The sequence below is a fragment of the Odontomachus brunneus genome, unplaced genomic scaffold (assembly GCF_010583005.1).
Source record: "Odontomachus brunneus isolate Ranch 3 - 2012 unplaced genomic scaffold, Obru_v1 Obru_scaffold_028, whole genome shotgun sequence".
NCBI lineage: Eukaryota > Metazoa > Arthropoda > Insecta > Hymenoptera > Formicidae > Odontomachus > Odontomachus brunneus.
Genome location: NW_022639478.1, coordinates 1,954,055 through 1,975,087, shown reverse-complemented (window position 1 = coordinate 1,975,087; position 21,033 = coordinate 1,954,055). Strand labels below are relative to the sequence as shown.

The following is a 21,033-nucleotide window of genomic DNA, read 5'->3' as shown; positions in this document are numbered from 1 at the left end:
TGTACAACGATCTTTTCGCGACGAGCAACCTCCACTGACACATCGCGATCGACATCGCTCTGCGTTCTGCGCATCTTTTATCTATCGAAAGTGAGCCTGGCGTGGAAATAAGTATCGGAAGTGCCGAAATAGCGATGTGCGATCGTCGGGATATATCGTGAGTACATTTTTAGAAAGTAATCTTGATTTTCAAACACAGCCGGCGTCTATTGCACTTCTCATTAACATAGATTCGCTTAAATGGATGCTGTAACTGAAAACTTTACCGACAGAACACTGACATTTTTCTGCAAAGTTTATTGGTTACACAGAATTACAAATGTTTTTACGCAATGAAAGTACGTGCAAAAATAAATAAAAACATTGTTCGATATGTGACGAAAACGAATAAAACATTTTTAATGTAAAATCTTAAGCTGTTAACGTAATATTTGTCTGATCCAAAAGTTCTGCAGCTTGTACATACCGAAAGTGTGGATATTTCAAACAGAAAAATTTGCAAAAACATTGCTCTACCTTCGCATCTGCATTAAGCTTAAGAATATCGAAAGCTTAAGAATATCGAAAAAGTTTGCCGAAAAATTTCTACACATATATGGTTTCCATTGAATATGGTAAAACAAAGCAATACATATTTATTTAAGTTCTGTATATAGAAATACGAAAAGAATAGCGTGATTATGTTAGTGACGATCGTCTCTGCATTATTGACATTGTTCGAGTTCGTTATCGATTCCAGCATTCCCTTAAGGACTTTGCTAAATACAATAAGCAAAATTTGTGTAAAAAGTTAGATTATATTTTATAATTGACCCAATGTCTCTACTTCTAATATAGAACAGTATTGTATGGACAAGTTAAAAATTACACGATTATACAAATAATAAATTTTCTTATTTATAAGGATCTCTTGGGATACCAAAATGAATTGGGAAGCCGAAATAAATCAAAAGATGATTATATTTTAGAAAATGTTTGTTGTCGAAAATAACCGTTGCATAAAAGAACAGATGTAAATTAAGTAATCGACTTCTTCAGCAATGAAATATGTACACACAGAAAAATATATACTGCATTCAAATAAATCTTATTTACTTCAAGGATTTCGTAAATTTATATATCTACAAATCTATCATAAGTTCATCACAAGCATTAAATTTATTGAAAATACATTCTGTATGCTTGTAAGTTTAACATTTCAATCAAAAATATTAAATTAAAATAAATACCTGGTTTATCTATTATTTTCGAATAAGCTTTTTAGCTTCAATAAAGTTTTATAACATTTTTCTAAAGAAAATCTACATTGTTTTTTTGAGTTACACAATAAGTTTTTCTAAAATTTGGGATGAGTATATTTTAAGATTATTATTAAGAAAATATTCTTTGTTGACGATAACTGTTACTTAACAGAAAGCAAGTAAATGCTTATAGAATAATCGTTTTTCTTAGCAGTAGAATATTTTTCTGTGTGCAACACTCGCTGTTTGACACGCGGCAGAGGGATAAAAAATGATGCCTGATGAATAAAGGTTTATTTAGATGAAACATTTTTACAGGGAAAGAAACCCGGGAAAACAATCTCAGCGCGCGCGATACATAACCGAATAAATCACGCTGAAAATTGTTTTTCGCATTCAAATAAATTGTTTCGGATAAAATGATAAATATAACGGTTCTGTTTGCACACTTCGAGAATAAATTGTTGAGTTACGAACTACAATTTCATTTTAATTCAGTCTAAGAATAAACGTTTAATTTCGGGAAGGAAATTGATAACAGACAATGAAAAATGATGTGTAGGATTCGCCTCTTAGTTATATGTGCTAATTAATTGAAAAATATTGCTCTACTAAATGCGGTGCATCACTTATTCAACTCAATCGACATCTTATTGGCGTGGTTTCTTATTAGCCTGTTTTGATATAGTCAAAACCAAGACAGCATACTTTTCAGAATTATGAAGTTACAACTTTTCAGACAACTAATTGTGATTAATTGTACAAACATGACAGAGACAAACTTCTTCTATGTTTTTATGTCCATGATGATTCTGTAAAGCATATTTTTTCTGCAATAACTGAAATATAAACATGTTGCAACGTGGACTGCCTTGTCTTACTACTGGGATAAGCAACTCGGAATAAGAAAACCACGTATAAAATATATATGATTAATAGTTCCGAGATCTCCGTGAAAGAAGTCTCTATAGCATTACCGGCTAGTAAATAGAGGCTAACTTTATCTCGTCTGTTTATATGTTTGATTTCAGTAATTTTGTGGATAAAAATTATTTTTATTATCTGTACCAATGCATCATACACTTACAGGAAACTTCAATCTAACTACCATAACCACTTAGTGACTATTATTAATTTATGTGGTACATTATCAAACAATTTGTTAGATAAAATCATATTGTTTAGTATTACTCACCGGATTATATGATAAATATACGAAATGATCAAATATTTTGGTAATAATCAAACTATTCAGTAATTATTAACAAATTATTTTATTATTTACTAAACTATTTATTGGTTCAACTAAATGAAAAATTTATTTTACTAATTATTACCCCAGACAGTTGTTAACAATTTTTTACCATATTTGATACTAATTATTGAATGTTATATTTAAACACTCAACCAACTGCATTTGTTAACCATTACAAGACTTAATTTAATGCAGTGTTTGTCCAATTTAAATCTTCAATTTAACTTTTGCAATTTTACTGAAGCATATTTTACATCTCGCTTTTTGCGTATCGATGATTTCTCTTGTGGCGGCTGTCTCCATGTTTGCGAAATGTTTGTTGTTTGCAGAAGTGCCTGACGACTCTGGACCTGACGTCTTTAGGGGTTGGCTCCTGCGTCGGGACAGGGATGTACCTTGTCGCAGGAATGGTGGCGCGCAGCGTTGCCGGGCCTGGTGTCGTCGTCTCATTCATAATTGCAGCTATAGCTTCCATTTTCTCCGGTAAGTGTCTCTTATCTCCGTATTGTCACTACTACCAACACCGACATCGTCACCCCACTGTCAATCCGATGACCAGCGATGGACGTAAAGAGGCATCGCTGCTTCTCTGTTGTTATTAATAATCCGTGAATTCAATAACACGATGGTGAAGCGCAAGCTCTCGGCAGAAAAAAAGTGAATTAAAAAGACGATTATGCAATCGCAGCCACTGCATTCGAAAGCCGTGTTTGCATTCATTTTTTACATCGACAGCCATTTGACACACACAACAATTGACAGCCATTGTAACACACACAACACACACGCATACTCACGTGGCACACGTTCAGGTGTCGTGATAGAGCTTACGTGGGCAAAATTGTCACGTTACCCAAACACACGCGACGTTCGTCGACGATGCGGTTATTCGACGCTAATTGGGATCGAGCCTTTATCAAAATTGTTTCTCGCGATTGTCGCATTTCGCGCTTTCACGCGATCGTGATTCATACCAGCGGGTAACATTGCACTGTGCATGGTGCTGCATACATACCCACGCATTCTCAAATATACCTACATAGGCGTACGTATGCAGTCGGGGGCGTCGAATATATATATAATTCGGCGTGAGCGGAATATGAAAGTAGGGATTTATTTTTGCCACGATTCACAATCCTCTTGAACACGAAGAAACGGCTGCGAGAGAAAAGGGTGGAAGTGGCCTTTACCCATCGTAGAGAAGAAACTTCTGACTATTTTTATGGGCGATCAATTTAACGACGAGCCAGTATGTGCGTGCACGCTATGACTGTGTGGTGTGTGGATGTAATGTCAATGCTTTGACAGGGGCGGATACAAAACGTATAATATCTCCCACTGGCCGGCAGTTTGTATGACAGTTGCAAATAAATCAAGATGTAAATGTTTAATTTGCAGGCGTTATCATTAATCGCGCGTTATTCGTAGTTTCATCAAACTTCGGTAATTGGATTATTCAGTCTCGAAATACGCTCGAAACATAATCGTTATTAAATTGTATAAACATATGTCAAATATGTATATTCAATGTACGATGACGCGAGTTGTAATAATCGAAGTTTCATCGAACTCTCCCAATTTGCCTTTGGGAGAATGTGAAAACAGTGCAAGGCAAACCAGAGATATGACGAAGTTTTTGAATTTTAACTTCAAATAATATTGAAATTTATATGACTGAATTTTCAACACCGAATTGTATGATTCTTTCTTATATTGTTGCAGCGCTTGATACTATAAAAACTTACGTTTAAAAATAAGTTGAATATGTATTCGAATTCTGTTAAATTTCCCTCTGGGGGAAGAGGGTTATATAACCAGAATAGGATGAAAGATATGGCTTATGTTAAGTACATGTTTAAAGAAAACAAAACTTAAAGAAATGTTTAATAAACATGTTTAAAGAAATAACAATATCTTGCCGATCTTCTAATTAAAATCATATGGTCTTTCCTGATTTTCAATTGTAACATAATGTTTATAGCTTTATTTAAATTTTCTTGACACCATAACGTCTTTTTATTTATTATAACAAAAGAAGTTGACTATTTGGGCTATAGTTTTGCTATTGTATGTATGTATATATTATATACAGACATCTTACTACATACATCTTATCAAAGTACACGTGTATGCACGCCCCTCCGCCCGCACCCCTTCCCCAAAAAACTAATCCTAACCTAACCTATCTAATGCAATATTCTAAACCGTACATGATGGATTTGGTTAGGGTTAGTTTTTTGGTAAGAGGGTGAGCCCCTTCCTCGCGCATACACGTGTATATATACGTGTACTTTGTGTATAGTAAGATGCCTGTATATAATATATATAATACATACATACAATCAGAAAACTACAGCCCAAATAGTCAAAGCTTCTTTTGTTCATAACTTTCTAATAAAAAAAGACCGCCACCTAAAACTTTATAAACGTTACTCCGAGACATATCCTTGACAACATATGTGAAGGTCAAGATCATCGAGGCGAGGTGTCCCTTAATATGCATAATTACCGATTTTCTTTTTCTTTTTTATAGGCGAGATCGTGTTATGATATAATTACGATCTAACATAAAATTGTTTCTCTGAGAGGTTCCCTGATTATTTTCTGTCGAATGTGCAACACGTAGTTCGCGACTGTCATCATCCACGGTGCGGCAACAATATTTTTGACGGAAGACTTTTACGCGCTAGAGAATTTTGGCGGAATTGCGATTTGAGCAGCGTAATAAAGTCAGACGGTTTCCTGAGTAGAGCACAGTAGACCCTGGGGAATAACTAGTTTGTAGTGGCCGGAGAGATAAGAACCTTATTCTGTGAAAATATGGATTTCGGTGGCGGAATATATGGTCCGGAAAACTCGTCTTCCGCGACCATATATCACGTATAAATCCGCCGACTCTATGAGACCGTGAGCGGATTTAAGCCATAAATACATAATTTTGCAGAGTCCACGGTGTAAACATTTTCAACATCATCAGCTGGGGAAATGAAATGTCATTATAAGTAGAAAACTTTATTAAATCCCGTTTGCGACATGAGAGAAATATCGCCGGTTACATATTCCTCGGATGGAAAACAACGTCGTAATAATCTGAGAGAAACTGTACATAATTATCATACAATATTATACAACGTCACAATTATCGCGCGAAATCCCGAAACAAATATCTTTCTTTAGTGTTCTGTATTAATGCACACAGAAAATTTGTCTCAAGTACATGAACATTTATTAAACGAAGAAGCACTATAGTAGTTATGGCTGGCGATATATTTTTAATATAGAAAAAGTTTCAAAAAAGTGTGGGAAATTTAGAAATCAAAGAATTAATTGCACGCAGAAATAATTAGAAAAAATTCGGAATTTTTCAACGGTTTTGAAATGCATGGAAAAAAAATTTCATGCTGAATACATATTTCCTATATAGAATGTCTGACGGAAAACATACAAAACCACGCGTAAAGGTAGAGAGACTATAGTACGTCAACTTGAGCACGAGGACGAACTCTATTAACGCGAGAAAATGGCTGAATCGCGACTGTTTCTTAGCGACACGCGCATAATACGCTCGCGATACATCGGAAATAATTGTCTTCACGTTGCTTGCATTTTTATTCCGCTTTTAGCTGACAGCCGATATCCAACTTTGCTAAGAGAGTCATGTTTCAGCCATTTTCAAGATCCTGCGCTTATAGAGCCCCTCCCACAAAATGTTAATCTTTTTTCATCAATGTCTTGACATTCTACGTGGTTGTTTACAAAATGCCAGAGATCCTACTCAGGTTAATGTGTTCTACTTTTACACGTCGTTTTGTATGTCTGGTATCAGATATACTGTATACCATCTATTGTTTTAATGTTACACAGAGAAAGAGATTTGGTTAAATTAATCTGACAATGAACTAATCAGCCGCGTATTGAAGGAAACAGGATGCCTGATCCTTAGAACCGAATTTATTTAACCAGAAATTTTACTTCCTTTAAATAAAAATCAACTTAATAAAAATATTTGCGCAACAGTTCCTTTGTAAATGTTAACAAAAAATACAATGCGTTCAACATGGTTTTAACTGCTCAGAAATACGAGTATTTCGCTTTTCTGCAGTAGACACGTATACAGTATACGTATACTTATATACAAAGGTATACAAGGTGTACACACAACATACACAACATGTACAGATAAAAAAAGGTTTCTTTGCGCCCAGTATTTCTATTCGTTTGACTTCGATTTGTTTGATCCAATCAAGTAATTTTATATCAAACAACATAATTATATAAAATTTATAATTAATATTATATAAAATATAATATATATTTTGTTTCATCAGGTTAAACCACGTTATTTGATGGAAAAAGCACATCACACATTTAAAGAAATTTTTCAACTAAATATTATATTACTTAGCTAAAATTTTGAATTTTGTTTTTTGTTGGATTAAATTATTTTATCTAATTAAAAATAGCTATTGTTTCAAATAAACAAATTTAAAAACAACAAATCATCTAAAACTGCAATAATTCTAACTCGAAAAACTAATATTTCTTTATGAGTTTGATTCTATTTTCTTATCTTTTATTATTCTTCATACAAAAATTATTCTCGGTACAGAGTCATATTTTGCAATTTGAGGCTCTTAGAAATTTTTAATAAATTTAATTATAAATATGCTTAGTGTGTAATACACTTACATACATTTGTTCCATAGTTTCTTATAAAAAAGTGAACTACACACTAAGCATACCTATTATTAAATTTATAAAAAATTTTTAACAGCTAAATTGTAAAATCCGATTTTGCATCATTTTTACATGAAAAATAAGATAAAGCTACGTACTAATTTTCAGTGAATATCGAGGTGCTTCTTATTAAGATATTCAATTAATAATATGCTATCAACGCATCAGCGCATCATCTGTTAAATAGAGATGACAAAAGTAACGGTAACAATAGATAACAGTAGAATTCGTTATCGTTATCGTTACATACAGAAAAAATAGCAGTAAAGATAACGTTACAAAAGATGCGTTACAAATAACGCATTATTTCTCAACTCTGAATATCTATTACATATCGATATTACATTACTGTTGTTACATTGTTTCCAATGATTACCAATAAATATGATACGAAGAAAGCTTTTTCCGATACTATAAGGATGCATTATAAGCACAATGAAGTCAAGAAACTATTATTATAGTCAGAAAGAAGGGTGGGTGATTGCATCATGAGATGATCGATATGAATATTAGATGGAAAATCACAAAGCAGAAGGGCGCGCTGGATGAAGTAATAAAAAGAGATCGTCAGTAATATATGAAAAAGAAATGTCAAATTTCTTAAGTTTCAATTTCAATCTCTTAAATAAATTTCAATTTATTTAAACAAAATTATAAAACGAATGTTTTAATAAAAGAAAAAAATTAAGTAAAACAATTTTCTTCTTTGGACCAAATCATTTTCTCCTTCGAACCAAGCAGTATATTATTTGGATCAAACAATAAATTTATTTGAAGAACTAAACAAACATACTTATTGATTGAAACATTAGTTTCTTTGGCCTATGCGAGTGATCACATTTGATCGAATGCAACGAAATTTTTTAAATTCAAAAAAATCTTTTCTTCTGTGTAATAGTATTATACGTTATACAATAGTTAAAGAGATAAAATTTTCTCACATACTGACACTAGTAAGTAACAAGTAATTCAAACTGCAGCATTGAATATACAGGGTGTCCCGCGTAAGACGGACCAAAAGAAAAATATAAGTAGAACACATAAAAGTGAACAAAAATTGTATAGGTCATTTTTCAAACAACGTAAAATTTCGAGATATTAATTAAAATAGTTGGACAAATTAGAACGCGCGATGCAACATACGGCTCGCAGCGGTCGGCGAAGAAAATGGAAGAACGCACACGTACACGGACGCACACACGGAGCTACTCATTTCAGTATGCCAAACGGCCCAGCTCTCTGGCCTATAAGATAGGCCCGCGAGCAATCATCCATTTTCTTCGCCGGCCGCGGCGAGCCGTATGTCTCGCCTGCCGTGTCGCCGCGCTCTGATATGCTCAACTATTTTAATTAATATCTCGAAATTTCACGTGGTTGTTTGAAAAATGGCCTATATAATATTTGTTCACTTTAATGTGTTCTACTTATATGTTTCTTTTGGTCCGTCTTACGCGGGACACCCTGCATATACATATATGTATCAGTGTGGGATACATTTACTTTTTTTAATATTTTCAATACAAATCTTGTAAACTATACTATTAATACGTTATATTATTTAATCAAAATTGTTTGCGTATTTAAATCGCGTTTCTCTCATATCATTGAATCACGTTCTTCTCATTGCTGTATAAAATTTTCCAAGTATACCGTTATAGCAATGAATTGTTCTCTCTCCATCCACCTCTCTCTCTTTCTCTCTTGTTTTCTCTTTCTTGCTCTTTTTGAGGTAAATGCCATCACAAATAATTCACTTTATCTAATAGGTACTTACGTTACTTTATTGTTCGATACTACGGTGTCGCATCGATAACAGCTCGCCCACCATCCACATTGGCGATCTACACAAAGTGCGGTTGCGAGAACTCGTCAATGAAATTTACGATTCATCGCGCGTGATAGGAGTCCCTAACGTCGTCGTCGTTGTTGTAAACAACCTCGTTGGCGTGGCGGATACTCGAGTTTTCGCTCGAAATTGCAAATACGGAATTCCAGGTCGGCGGCAAAGACGGCGAGGGGAACCGTCTTTCAATCAAGCTCGTTTCGCTGTCGATCCTTTTACCCGACACCTCGACAGGAAGTTCGCGAAGTATAATCCTTACGCTGCATCACCGAATCGTGTCGATATCGTGACCGCGTGACTTGCAAATTGCATACTCGATACTGAAAGGGGCTGATGGATGGTTTAAGCAATTTTACAGGTCAGAATTTTTAGCTACTCCAATTTCCTTTAATTCATTTTAAACTTCCTCGATCCTTTCGTTTGCATGTATTTGACATTCACTTTATTGCATTGAATTAATTTTTAAATATATTCGGTCACGTATACATGAAGATTGGAACAAAGGCATAATGTTCCTTGATTATCTTCTCATTAGATCGCTCTCGACGGTTCTCAGTAGTAATTATCGATCTAATTAACGCACAAAGCTCTAATTAAGCTAATATTCAGGAGGACGCCGCGCAAATTAATGGTAGGATTAAAGCTACGGCAGAACATACGGTGGGTCTGTGTCGTTTAATTAATTTGTTGTGCATTGTTAATAAGTGAGGTCGTCGACTGATGGCGGGCATAACGTAATGATCGTTGGCTCGGTAATCGCGATCGCGAAATCGACAGCGTCATTAGCGCATGTTTCGAATTTGCGTCTTTCCACGAGTAAATCTTTCAATCCGAAATCAGAACTCTCACATAAAACATATTTCTTAAATTCTAATTGGAATTCAATCCGAAAATAATTATAGATTCTGGTTAGAAGTGTAATGTAAAAAAAATAAAGAAAGAAGGGGACCTTGATTTTTTTACAAAAAAAGATTGTTTCTAAAATTTTTATTGTTGCATTTTAGTGCCACTTAGTTGTATTTGGAACTTTCTTTCTGTCCGATCACATAATAATTAATATAAATAATAATATAGGTGGATATTATAAGACTTATAGGCATTGTGTTGTGAAGAGAATCGTCGAGGTTTCAGTAGCCGAATTGGTACGGCTTTTTCTATACGGACGAGATCTAAGTTCGATTCGCTGATATTTCTTGATAGACAATATTTCTTGCAACTATAATTTAAGATTAAACAATGCATAATCTCTCTTAGGATAATTAGGGGGATTAATTAATATTAATATTAAAAATTGAGATTCAGGTTTGGTTTGACATGGAAAATAAATTTACCGCGTATGTTACAAAGACTGTCTGAAATGTCTTACGTATACGCTGTCAAATATTATTATCCTCCCAACATTTAGTAAAATACATTCGCTCCAACATCGTTTTGCTATTACTTGCCTAATAATATATTTAATTTAGTGTTGTTACAGTTTAATGTTGTTACAGTGACACACACACTCTGTATAGACTGAGTATTTCCATAAAAGACTGCAAAGACCTGATCAGAAAAGATTATACTGTTAATACAGACTTTTGAAGAGCTTGTTTAACTAGATTTTTACTGAATATTTCATTTAGTGTTCTACAACAAAAGTCAAATTATACAAAGATGAGATGGCTGTGGGAATTGCAGGAGGAGAATATAGCTGTCCTTCAAATCTTGTCTTCAAATTTTTCTAAGAAAATGTATTCTATATATAGTCTCTAAGAAGATGTATTCTATGTATAAGTCTATGCAAAGAACTCATGTTTTTGGGACAAAAATGAGAAGCAATATTGCAGTGGGCAATCAATTTTGGGGCAAGTCTATTGTAAAATAAAAGTTAGGGAAAATATTAAGAAAGCTTCTCTCCACTTAGATTCGCATATTAAAAACATGATACTTCTAACCAGAGCTCATAATTATTTTGGGAAATTGAACTGAATCCCAATTTGATTCTAAGAAATGTTCTACGTGAGTTTTGATCTCGGATTGCGAAAGAAAGATTTACTCGCTTCGCGATAAGTTTGGCTATTTTAATTGAAATCTATGCTGTATTTAGGGAAATCATGACAAATTTTTATGTAGAAAGCAGTCAATGTGAAAGTAACGCGTTGTCGAGATTTCTGCACAGTTTCCAGTTTCTCACATTAGCGATTCGGTCGCGACTGTTTCGTTACATATTCTCCCGGCTATAAATAATCGTTGTTTAAAGAAACAAGATCGCATTCTTTAACTTACACGAAACGATCTTTTCGCTTTTTACCGTTCGATAGTTATGAAAGTAAACGCTTCTGCAATGCAGGGAAAGAGAGAAAGACAAAGAGTGAGCAAGGAGGGGAGAGGGAGTGTAGGTGTGCGTGCGTGTGTGTATGTGTGTGTGTGTGTATGCGCGCGCGCACGTGTGTGTTTCACCTTTCCGTTTTCCGCCGACTTTTCTTTCTTTGAACTTTAGTGGCTCTTACATGGACGATAATACACGCGACATATACGGACAAGTTTAACAGCAACGGGTGTTGTGTTCTAATCTTGCTACGCCAGCGCAGTCTGTGTAAACTGGCCGACTATAGAAGTAATGGGGCAAGTGCGGTGGCTGACGTCAAAGGTAACGACGTCGATAGCGGGGATGCGAGAAATCAAGGCATATAAAGCAGCTCACATTCATACCGAGTCTTGCCCACGCCAACAATATGTTAATATCGTTAAACTGGAGAGACAGCGTTCATCTGGCGGTCTGAAAAGATAGCGGGTGTAAGCGGATTATATCGCGTTTATATAGGCGCGGACGCGGGCGCGAGATTTATCCGCTGCTGTAATCTGCGTTGAAAGGTTCAACCGACGTTTAATCAGTCGGTTACGTTACCAGAGCATAATGATCATCGGCTTTGAGAGTAATATTCCCTTGCCACTGTGCGTGTAGAAATGCATCGCGCTTCATAATGTGCTTTAAAGCAGTGCGATGCGCTTTCGAAATACGAATTTTCAGTCGGATAGATGAGTTATTTTAGATATTTTTGGATATGAATATTTTTCACCTCAAATACGTCAGATATTTAATATTTGTCTTTGCTATCTGCAAATTTCCACTCGGAAGGGATAAGCAGAGTGCAGAAAATTTTATAATGAAATTTTATAAATTTATTAAATTTTATAAATGAAACAATTCTTATTATTCTTAAATTTCTTTATTTCTAATTATTCTTCCTTATTTTTAATTAGACTTCTTATCCTTATTTCTAATTATTCTTTTTACATTATTCTTTTAATTTTGAGTAGTAGTAATAAAATTTATTTGCCTTTTTTGGGGTAAAAAGAAAGATTGCTTTATAATTTCATTTCTCTCTATTTCCCTCCCTCTCTTTTCCTCTTTTTCTTCCCAATCCACGCATGTTTCCAAAATATGTTCCCACGATTCCTCTTTCTTTCACATATCTTACATCTTTTTTCTTCCTTTTCTCAATATCTCTCCTCCTTTATTTCATTGTCTTTAATTTTGATTTTTTATTATTTTTTAATCTGGATTACTCTTTAACTCTTTGAGACATACATTTTTCCTTAAAAACGATTCACTTGAAATTTGTTATTTGGGAGTTTTTGGGGTCGCTGATTACGAATCTGAACTCAAACTTTCGGAATTCAGAATGACAGATTTAATATGGCGGACGGAAATGCGAAAAGTGGCTCGATTCGGATGAAACTCGGTACTCCGGGGTTTTTGGGATCGCTGATGACAAATCTTTGTTTTTTTTTTAAACAATATTACCTCTCTGCAATGTTCTCTTACTTTTTGCGCTACCCAGATTTAACGACGAAGATATGGCAAGGTTATAGATTCATTTTTGTTTTTATTTTATATATTTTTATACATTTTTTGTTTTTTATCTTATATATTTTTTATATTTTTATTTTATATATTATTGTATTTTTATTTTATATAGTTTCGTTACTAGTTTCCAATATTACTAATATTTCATGAAATCTGATTCATAGAAAACAAAAATAATCTTATAAATGCGAGAGAGAAAGAAAGTACGAATCCTCTTGAAGAGTAATTCTTAATCCCGCTGCTGAGTTACGTTCGCATGTCGTGACGGATAACTTTTGTTTTTTGTCTGATTACAGGGGCGTGTTACGCCGAGTTTGGAGTACGAGTGCCTCATACGACGGGCAGTGCTTATATGTACAGTTACGTGACAGTAGGCGAATTAATAGCATTCATTATTGGATGGAACATGGTGCTGGAGTACCTTATAGGTACGAGTGCGTGTGCGTGCGCCCTTAGCGCCTGCCTGGACGCGTTGGCGAACGGTGCCGTTTCCGGGGCGATAGCCAACAGCGTTGGAACCATGTTCGGTGAGTATTCCTGCAAAATATAGTCATTGCATTGTAAAATGCTTTTCAATTATGTCGATCACTGCGGAGAAAAATAATGAAAGCTACTAACTTTTTTGTATTCTATGCTGCATGTGTGTCACGTTGAATATTATTTTCGTGTTGTAATGTGTTTGTTTGTTTGTGTGTGTGTGTGGGTGTTACATTAAATATTATTTCATTAAATTATCATCGTAATTATATCATATACACATTATAATAACAAACTAATGGAAAAAGAAGTTTTTAATCAGGAATGTAATTTTTTGAATTTGCTGTATACATCCGGTTCCGTCTTAGCCATTTTTTCACGCGTCAGTAAACTTTAAAGTCGCAGTTTCCTATCTGGTCGCTCGTAAGAGCGTGAAATGTCGCGTCATGGTCAATGCTGTCGTCGGCGTCGTCGTCGTCGTCGTGATTTCGGTGGCGATGTGGCGGAGCGATGTGATTCACGAGCGTATTTCCGTTCCTTGTTATCGAGACGGAAGTTCGGGTCACGTAAGTTACCGAACTCTTTTGTCCTCCTCTGGATCGCGAAATGCTCTCTATGTGTCCTTCACGGGGCGAAAGGGATGGAAAAAGCGGTAGTTAAAAGCGGCGAGGGTAAAACCGACTTTTTCGTCGCTGGAGATTTTATAGGAGACCGTTTTTGTGAGAGCCGGGCGCGTAGATTTATGCTCGGGTCGCTTACGCTCGCTGTATTTGTGCGCGAAATTGCAAATGTGCGCTTCAACGTTCGTGTAGCTTTCAACGTTCACGGCTGAATTTGTGGGATATAGACGAGAGACACGTGATATCTTCTATTTCTGCGGATATCGAGTCGGGGGATAATGATTTTCAACTTATCCCAGTTGCGCGATGCACGCCATATGGGAGAATGTCTACGTCGAGCGTTGACCGAGCAAAGCTCAATTGCTCGCACAGCCGTCACTTCTACAAATATATTGTGACACGGGAAATGCGACACGGGAACACGTCGGGAAAATGAGACTTTCCATTAATCCATACGATCCACGTGTCGGATAATCAGTGAGGGCGGCTCGCGAGCGAGTGGCTGCTTGCTTGGCAAACAAAATGCGCGCTCTCTGCTCTCTCGTTTCGGCCCGGCTACGCCTCGAGGATGTAAATTTGAGAAAAATTTCCACGCGCTCGCGCTCGATCCAATTTTCCAAAGTGAATTAATTTAGTGACACCAGCAGGCTCTTCGCCGACGTTCGTGTAAAAAGGTGGAACACGATAACAGTCTAGACGTTGCGTTTTTCCTTGTTGACCGGCGTTCATACACACGGAGTGCCGGGAACAACTGACCTCAATTTTAACGGCGAACTTTTTAACAAACTTGAAGCCGACTTTTCAAGCCAACGTTTCGAGATAGACCCAAGAGAAAGAGTCATCGCGGTTAATTTTAATATTAAATATTTAATAGGTCGGAGCACGAAATAGAATATTAAATGTTAAATATGAGATACAGTGCAAATTAAGATTTCATGAAGCAACCGTTTGCGTGCGAAAGTCGAGCGCGAAAAGTCAAGGACTTGTCTTTTGATCGCATCCGGCGGTCTATTCTGCAAAGATTAATTTAGATGGGAAAAAGAAATCGCTCCTGAGGAACTTATTAGTAAAATTAAGGCGAAATTTCCGCAGCTACTCACAGAAGACTCGAGATTCATCCATTAGTTTGACGACACGCGATGAAACGAATTGGTCGCACACACAAGCGCAGATTGTAGACCGTTTAATGCGGCTAATTTTCATCATGCGCTTGTTTTAATTTTTATTATAAATACTCCGCATTTAGTGGTGATTGGCAGCAGCATTAAAGCGATATTCTTAAATGTGGGCGATGATGTGTGAGCGAACCGTCGTTTGAAAAAGTGCCAGAAACATGGAATTTCAATAGCAATACCGCGCTTGTCGTTCCTGGAAAAAGATAATGCACAATTAGAGAGTCTCTGTGTACGTTAAAGCCCACGAATAGTTAATTGATTTATTAGCTCGATAAAAGACCCTCTTGTTCATTTATTTATTCAGTCCTTATGTCACGAGAAAATCAACAAATGTTTTCATCAATCTAATATACAAGAAACAAGAGTATTTTTGTTTTGGAAATATCTTTATTTTTGACATGTAAATCTTAAAGTGAGATCAGTGTTATAGACGAAGATAAATTACTTGCATCAATATATTCCATGAACGGAAAGTAGATATTGCATTGAGAATATTTTAAATGTCGGAAGAAGATATCATTATTATCGAAATAATCATATTGTACTTCTAATAAGATTATTATAATTTTCAAATAAAACTATAACATTGTTGAAATTCAAGACTCAAATTCTTAATTAATGTAATCACATATCGTTGCTTATACATGAAACAATGATTATTAATTTGTATATTAGTTTTCAGTAGATACTAATTTTTTTTATATTATGTAAAGTTAAAACAGTATATTTTTTATTACGTGATAGTTTTATTGATAAAATATCTCCTGACATATACATAATACGGTTATCATGTTGCACTTGATAACATCGCATCTAAACTTACACAACTTCCTCGCGCGAGTTTTCTTAATTAGTCACGAACGCGAGGAGATTGAGCGTGCAGTAAGTTACTCTCTTATTATTGGCTGACTCAGAGCCAGTGGATTTTTTTCCGAATTTTCATCGGATTGATTCATCTTGCGACTCAACTTGAGTCCACACTCGCTCGGCCTCGCCATCGGGATTGAATGTTTGTCGTAAGTTTCATCGGAACAGGGGATAATTCGGAAGCGACGTGAGAGTGATTTTTCGTGTTACACAGTTTCCCGCCCGGATCAGCCTCCTTCTGTCAGTCAATTTTGCGAGTAATTCACGTGGGATCTTCCACGCTCGTTCCCGACATTCTCACGTGCACTCTTGGGAGGCGTAAGAGTGTGCGTGCCGATTTTGTTATCGCCGGTATCGTGCACTCGTTTGCGAAAAGCTTTGAACACGTTTTCATCGGAATGATGGATGCGTGGAATATAACTGTCATCCAATAAGAGAAATCGTTTCTGAATAATTTTCGTGTGATAGGTTCTCTCATTAGACAGATACATCTCGAAAAAAGTGTTCCAACGTCCTGCAAATGTTAGAATTCTTCCGATAGACCGATAGCACGTAGATTTTCATGATTATCACGACAATGGACGAAAATTTTACAAATTTCTTCTTTAATCATATTTATGAGACAAATATATTTTTATTAAATTAATCATAAAATAAAAAAACTTACATCATGTAAAAATTTAAATTCCTTGTTATATTGATACAATTATAAATTCATTAATTTACACAGATTTTTACATTACATTTTATATGATGTTTTGTTTGGAATAAATTTTGATAAATCTTTTCATATTTCTATTTAGCCATTCTACGTGATAAATATAAATGTCATATAAATCATACTTATATATCATATAAACTTATATCACTTATAAATCATAACTTTTACATTTTTCATAAATTAATTAGTAAAGTTGCTGCTAAATTAATATACAGCTGTTTATCTGGGTCCCCAAGTAAATTTTCAAAATTACTACAACGTTGAACAATTGATGATGGAAACTTTACAATTTTATAAATTATATTTGTGAAACAAGTATATTGCATTGAATTAAGGATGTATTATACCTCAAAAATAATGAAAAATTTTTGAACGAATTACAGATTAATATATAATGCATCTAGAAATGATCACAAACAATTTGACATTGGTTCAAAGTCTGGATCAAAAGTTACACCATTTCAAAATATTCAGTAAACATAATGACGTCAAATAATGTATTAATAATATCTTTAAGGCCAGTAATACGTTATTGAAATGTTATTTAACGTCATCTCGTACTACTTGAAAGTATTTTAAATCGTGCTGCTATGTGGAAATATATAATATTCATATCTTTAATTAAAGAAAAAGTAATTAACAAATGTGAGGAAAATTTTTAGATATATGTATTTTAAAGTATTCAAAATAATGTACGCAAAGTTTCTTCTTTGTAATGTAAAAATAAAAATATAAACGTTAGATATATAATATAGAATAAAGTAAATAAACCATAAGAAAGTGATGTTAAAGTAAAAATATGTTATTTTTATATATAATATATACAACATAAGAAAAAGAAATTTTTTTAAACGGAAAATAGAAATATTAACGTATTCATTAGGTTTTAAACAAAATTAAAATACATTCTATTTTTATTAAAGTTTTAATCGATAATATTTGCGCCATTCTGTTCGATAATCTTTTTCCATTTTCCACGTAATTTTATAATTTTGCTCTGATAAAACTTTTGTGCTTTTCCGACGAAGAAACGTTCAAGGTAATTTTTCACATTTCCAATCTCTAACAATTTTTACGGAAATAAAAATGCATAATGCAGCGGAAAAACTCACTAATGCCTTCCATTTTCAAGCCGCAACAAAGACAACTATATTTCTTGTCACTTACATCACAAAATATGAAAATATGAAAATATGAAATAAAAAAGCATATCGAAGCATATACATATATTCACACAACTGAATGTGTGTGTGAAGCTGTCCTTCCAATACCAACACGTGGATACCAACTAGACAAAAATCCGCTTTGAATACGTTTTCATCGGAATGACGGACACATGGAATATAACTCGTTCAATAAGAGAAATCATTTCTGAATAATTTTCGTGAGATATGTTCTCTCATTAAATGTCGGATATATCTCGAAATGCATCGGAAAAAGTATTTCAACATCCTGACCAGCGTCAGGATTCTTCGCGCTCATGTAACAACTTAATCTAATTTCCAGGAAACTTTTTGCAGAGACTGTCAGACAGTACGTCCTTAATCATTTAATCTACATCATACGAGAACATAACTTTTTTGTTATATTGGTGTAGCAATAAATTTATTACAAATTACACTTGGACTTTTATATTATATTTTATAACATATTATTTTAAGCAAATTTTTATCATTCTTTACGTATTCCTTTCGTATTCTTATTTTGTCACTCTATGATAAATATGAGTGCCACATGAATCACTCATAAGGAATACAAAATTTACAAATCGACTAATAAAATTGCTGCCAAATTTACATACATCTGTTTGTCGGAGTTATTATTGATCTACACATGAGGTTATACATTTCGCCACACATTATATATCGCGTGTCGCTGATATTTTATTTTATTGTACCGGCACGTTAACCCTCGTAATTAATGGCACAATGCCCGGTCGGAGCTCGATAATAATTAATACAGCTTTGATAGTCTAGATAATTAATTGCCGCACATATACGTAGCGCGCGAATCTATTAAAGCACAAACTAAATAATTGCTTTACTACTTTCCTGTTTCGCGTATAATCGATGACAATATCGAACATTCTGAGCATGGTATCGATTTTTTAAATATTTCTCGTCCCTATTGATGCTAAGTCTGTGTTACTACATACGAAATAAATAATGTGACGTGATTGTCTCGCGCTGCATCCGTGACGACGAGCAGTAAACTAAGACTTTGTACTTTATTTCTTGGGGACTTTCCATTTTCTCGAGGGAAATAACGCCGAGCAAAGGGAAGCCATCCGGTCGGAATATTTTCGCCACGTTGTGTCATTAATAGTTTACCCCGCTATTACCGTTCGTGAAAAAAGCACTGAGGGAAATGTCTGATGATACTAACCAGAATTCTATTTAGGTTTACCAAATGGTATGATGAATAATCGTGTAACAAGATATTTAGCCAATGATACCAAACTATCTGGTGAGCGCATTGTCTAAGTAGCATTACAATAATGCTTAAATACGTTTACCAAATTGTATGCTGGTACAGCATACAATTCATTTGGTGAATGTTATGAATACAGTTGTGGAGTAGGGTTAGACTTCTTACCTAACCTAAAATCTAACCATATTATATGTAAAGGAACATCAAAGCGCAGTCAAACTGAAAAATGTAACGCAGTCAGCACTAGCGAAACACAATCTAAAAAGCGGACACAAAATCCTGTTTAACAAAATAACAGTACCAATAACTGGTCAAAACCAACAACTACTTCCCTAGGAAATACAGGGAATTCTTAGAAATTCAAAGCACCCCAACGATCTCAACAGGAATAATAAACAAAAAATCAGTCTATCTGGCAATTCGTCCTTCCGGTTTCCAAAACATGACAGACAACAAATTTCCTACCATCCCCCCTGCTAACTCCCCCACCTTCCTGTTTCCTATCCCCTCTCCCCCTCTGCCAACTACTATATAAAGGAGATCTCTCAGGAGCAACTCGGCAACGGGTCGCTCTTTCCTAATGAAGCGGACTGAAATGTTCGCAAAACGTCGGAATCAAACAAAGATGAATCCACGCGGCTTAAACCTGGAAACCAAATCTATATTATATATAATTTTTATATACTTACTGTATATAATCTTCATATATTTACTTATAAATTCGTCGACATATTTTAAGAAATTTCATTCTTCCAAATATCTGACGGTTTCAGCTCTTTTACAGCACTGACGTCTTTATAAATTAGTATAGATGAAAAAGGAATTAAAAAGAAATTAACTATCGCGTCCATAATATCACACGTCTAGAGACAATTACCAAACTGTCTAGATGTCTACAAATAAGACTCGATCTACAATAAGTGGAGTAAGGAGTAGGAGTAAGACGAAATGGAAATAATTATTTCGCTTACTCCCTTACTCCAATAAAAGTTTGCCCGTATACATCACATGGAGTAAGCCTGAATTAAGTAATAAGAGCTGCAGTAAGGGAGTAAGTGAAATAAATTATTTCCATTTCGTCTTACTCCTACTCCTACTCCTTACTTTATCTATTGTAAATCAGACCTAAATGTCTCGATATTGACTACCAGATGCGTCGAGGCATCGTAATCAGAATATTGGATATGTGAACCAGATATCGTATATAAATTTATCATATTACTTTCATAAGACGAGTATAGTATCATTCACCAAGCCGTTTCTCTCAGTGAGGTTTAATTATTGAACGTGATTTGCGTGATATTGAACTCTCGCTTCTCATTTCTCCGTCTTCCTCTGGCTCGCGATACATTTTCCGTGCGGCTGAAAATGTTTCGCGCACTCTTATTAATGTACGCAACGTTATGAAAATACCGCATGTCTCATAAATTTCATTCGCATTTCAAAAACTCATAAGAACGAGTCGGATGAGTCTCTCATCGTGCCTCTAATGCACGCGATACGCGAAAAATGTTAATATTGACATGGTTCGTAAATTTCGCTTTACGCGCGTCTCGCAGGAGGAATCCGCTCTCTCGCGGAATTCGGCATATGCGAGGTCTTATGGAAATGTCACGTCGCGACTATACTCGATCAAGTTGCATACATATACATGTGCTCGCACGCTAGGCGACAAGATGAAAAGGAATTATTATAAACCCATAATGACTGTGTGTGTGCCTTGGAGTAATATTTGAATAACCTTTGAATATTTTGTAAGTATATGTGTGCGCGCGCACATGATTATATATATATATATATATATATATATATAT

General features: G+C 34.9%; 1 protein-coding gene across 1 annotated transcript in view; it reads left to right on the top strand.

Moving 5' to 3' along the window:
* The window catches only part of LOC116842867 (probable cationic amino acid transporter), a 191,010-nt gene that overhangs the window by 113,000 nt on the left and 56,977 nt on the right, over window positions 1-21,033 (top strand). The window contains exons 3-4 of the mRNA XM_032812664.1: window positions 2,826-2,979; window positions 13,226-13,456. Of these exons, the coding sequence (XP_032668555.1) occupies window positions 2,826-2,979; window positions 13,226-13,456 (385 nt within the window). The remainder of the gene's footprint in view (window positions 1-2,825; window positions 2,980-13,225; window positions 13,457-21,033) is intronic.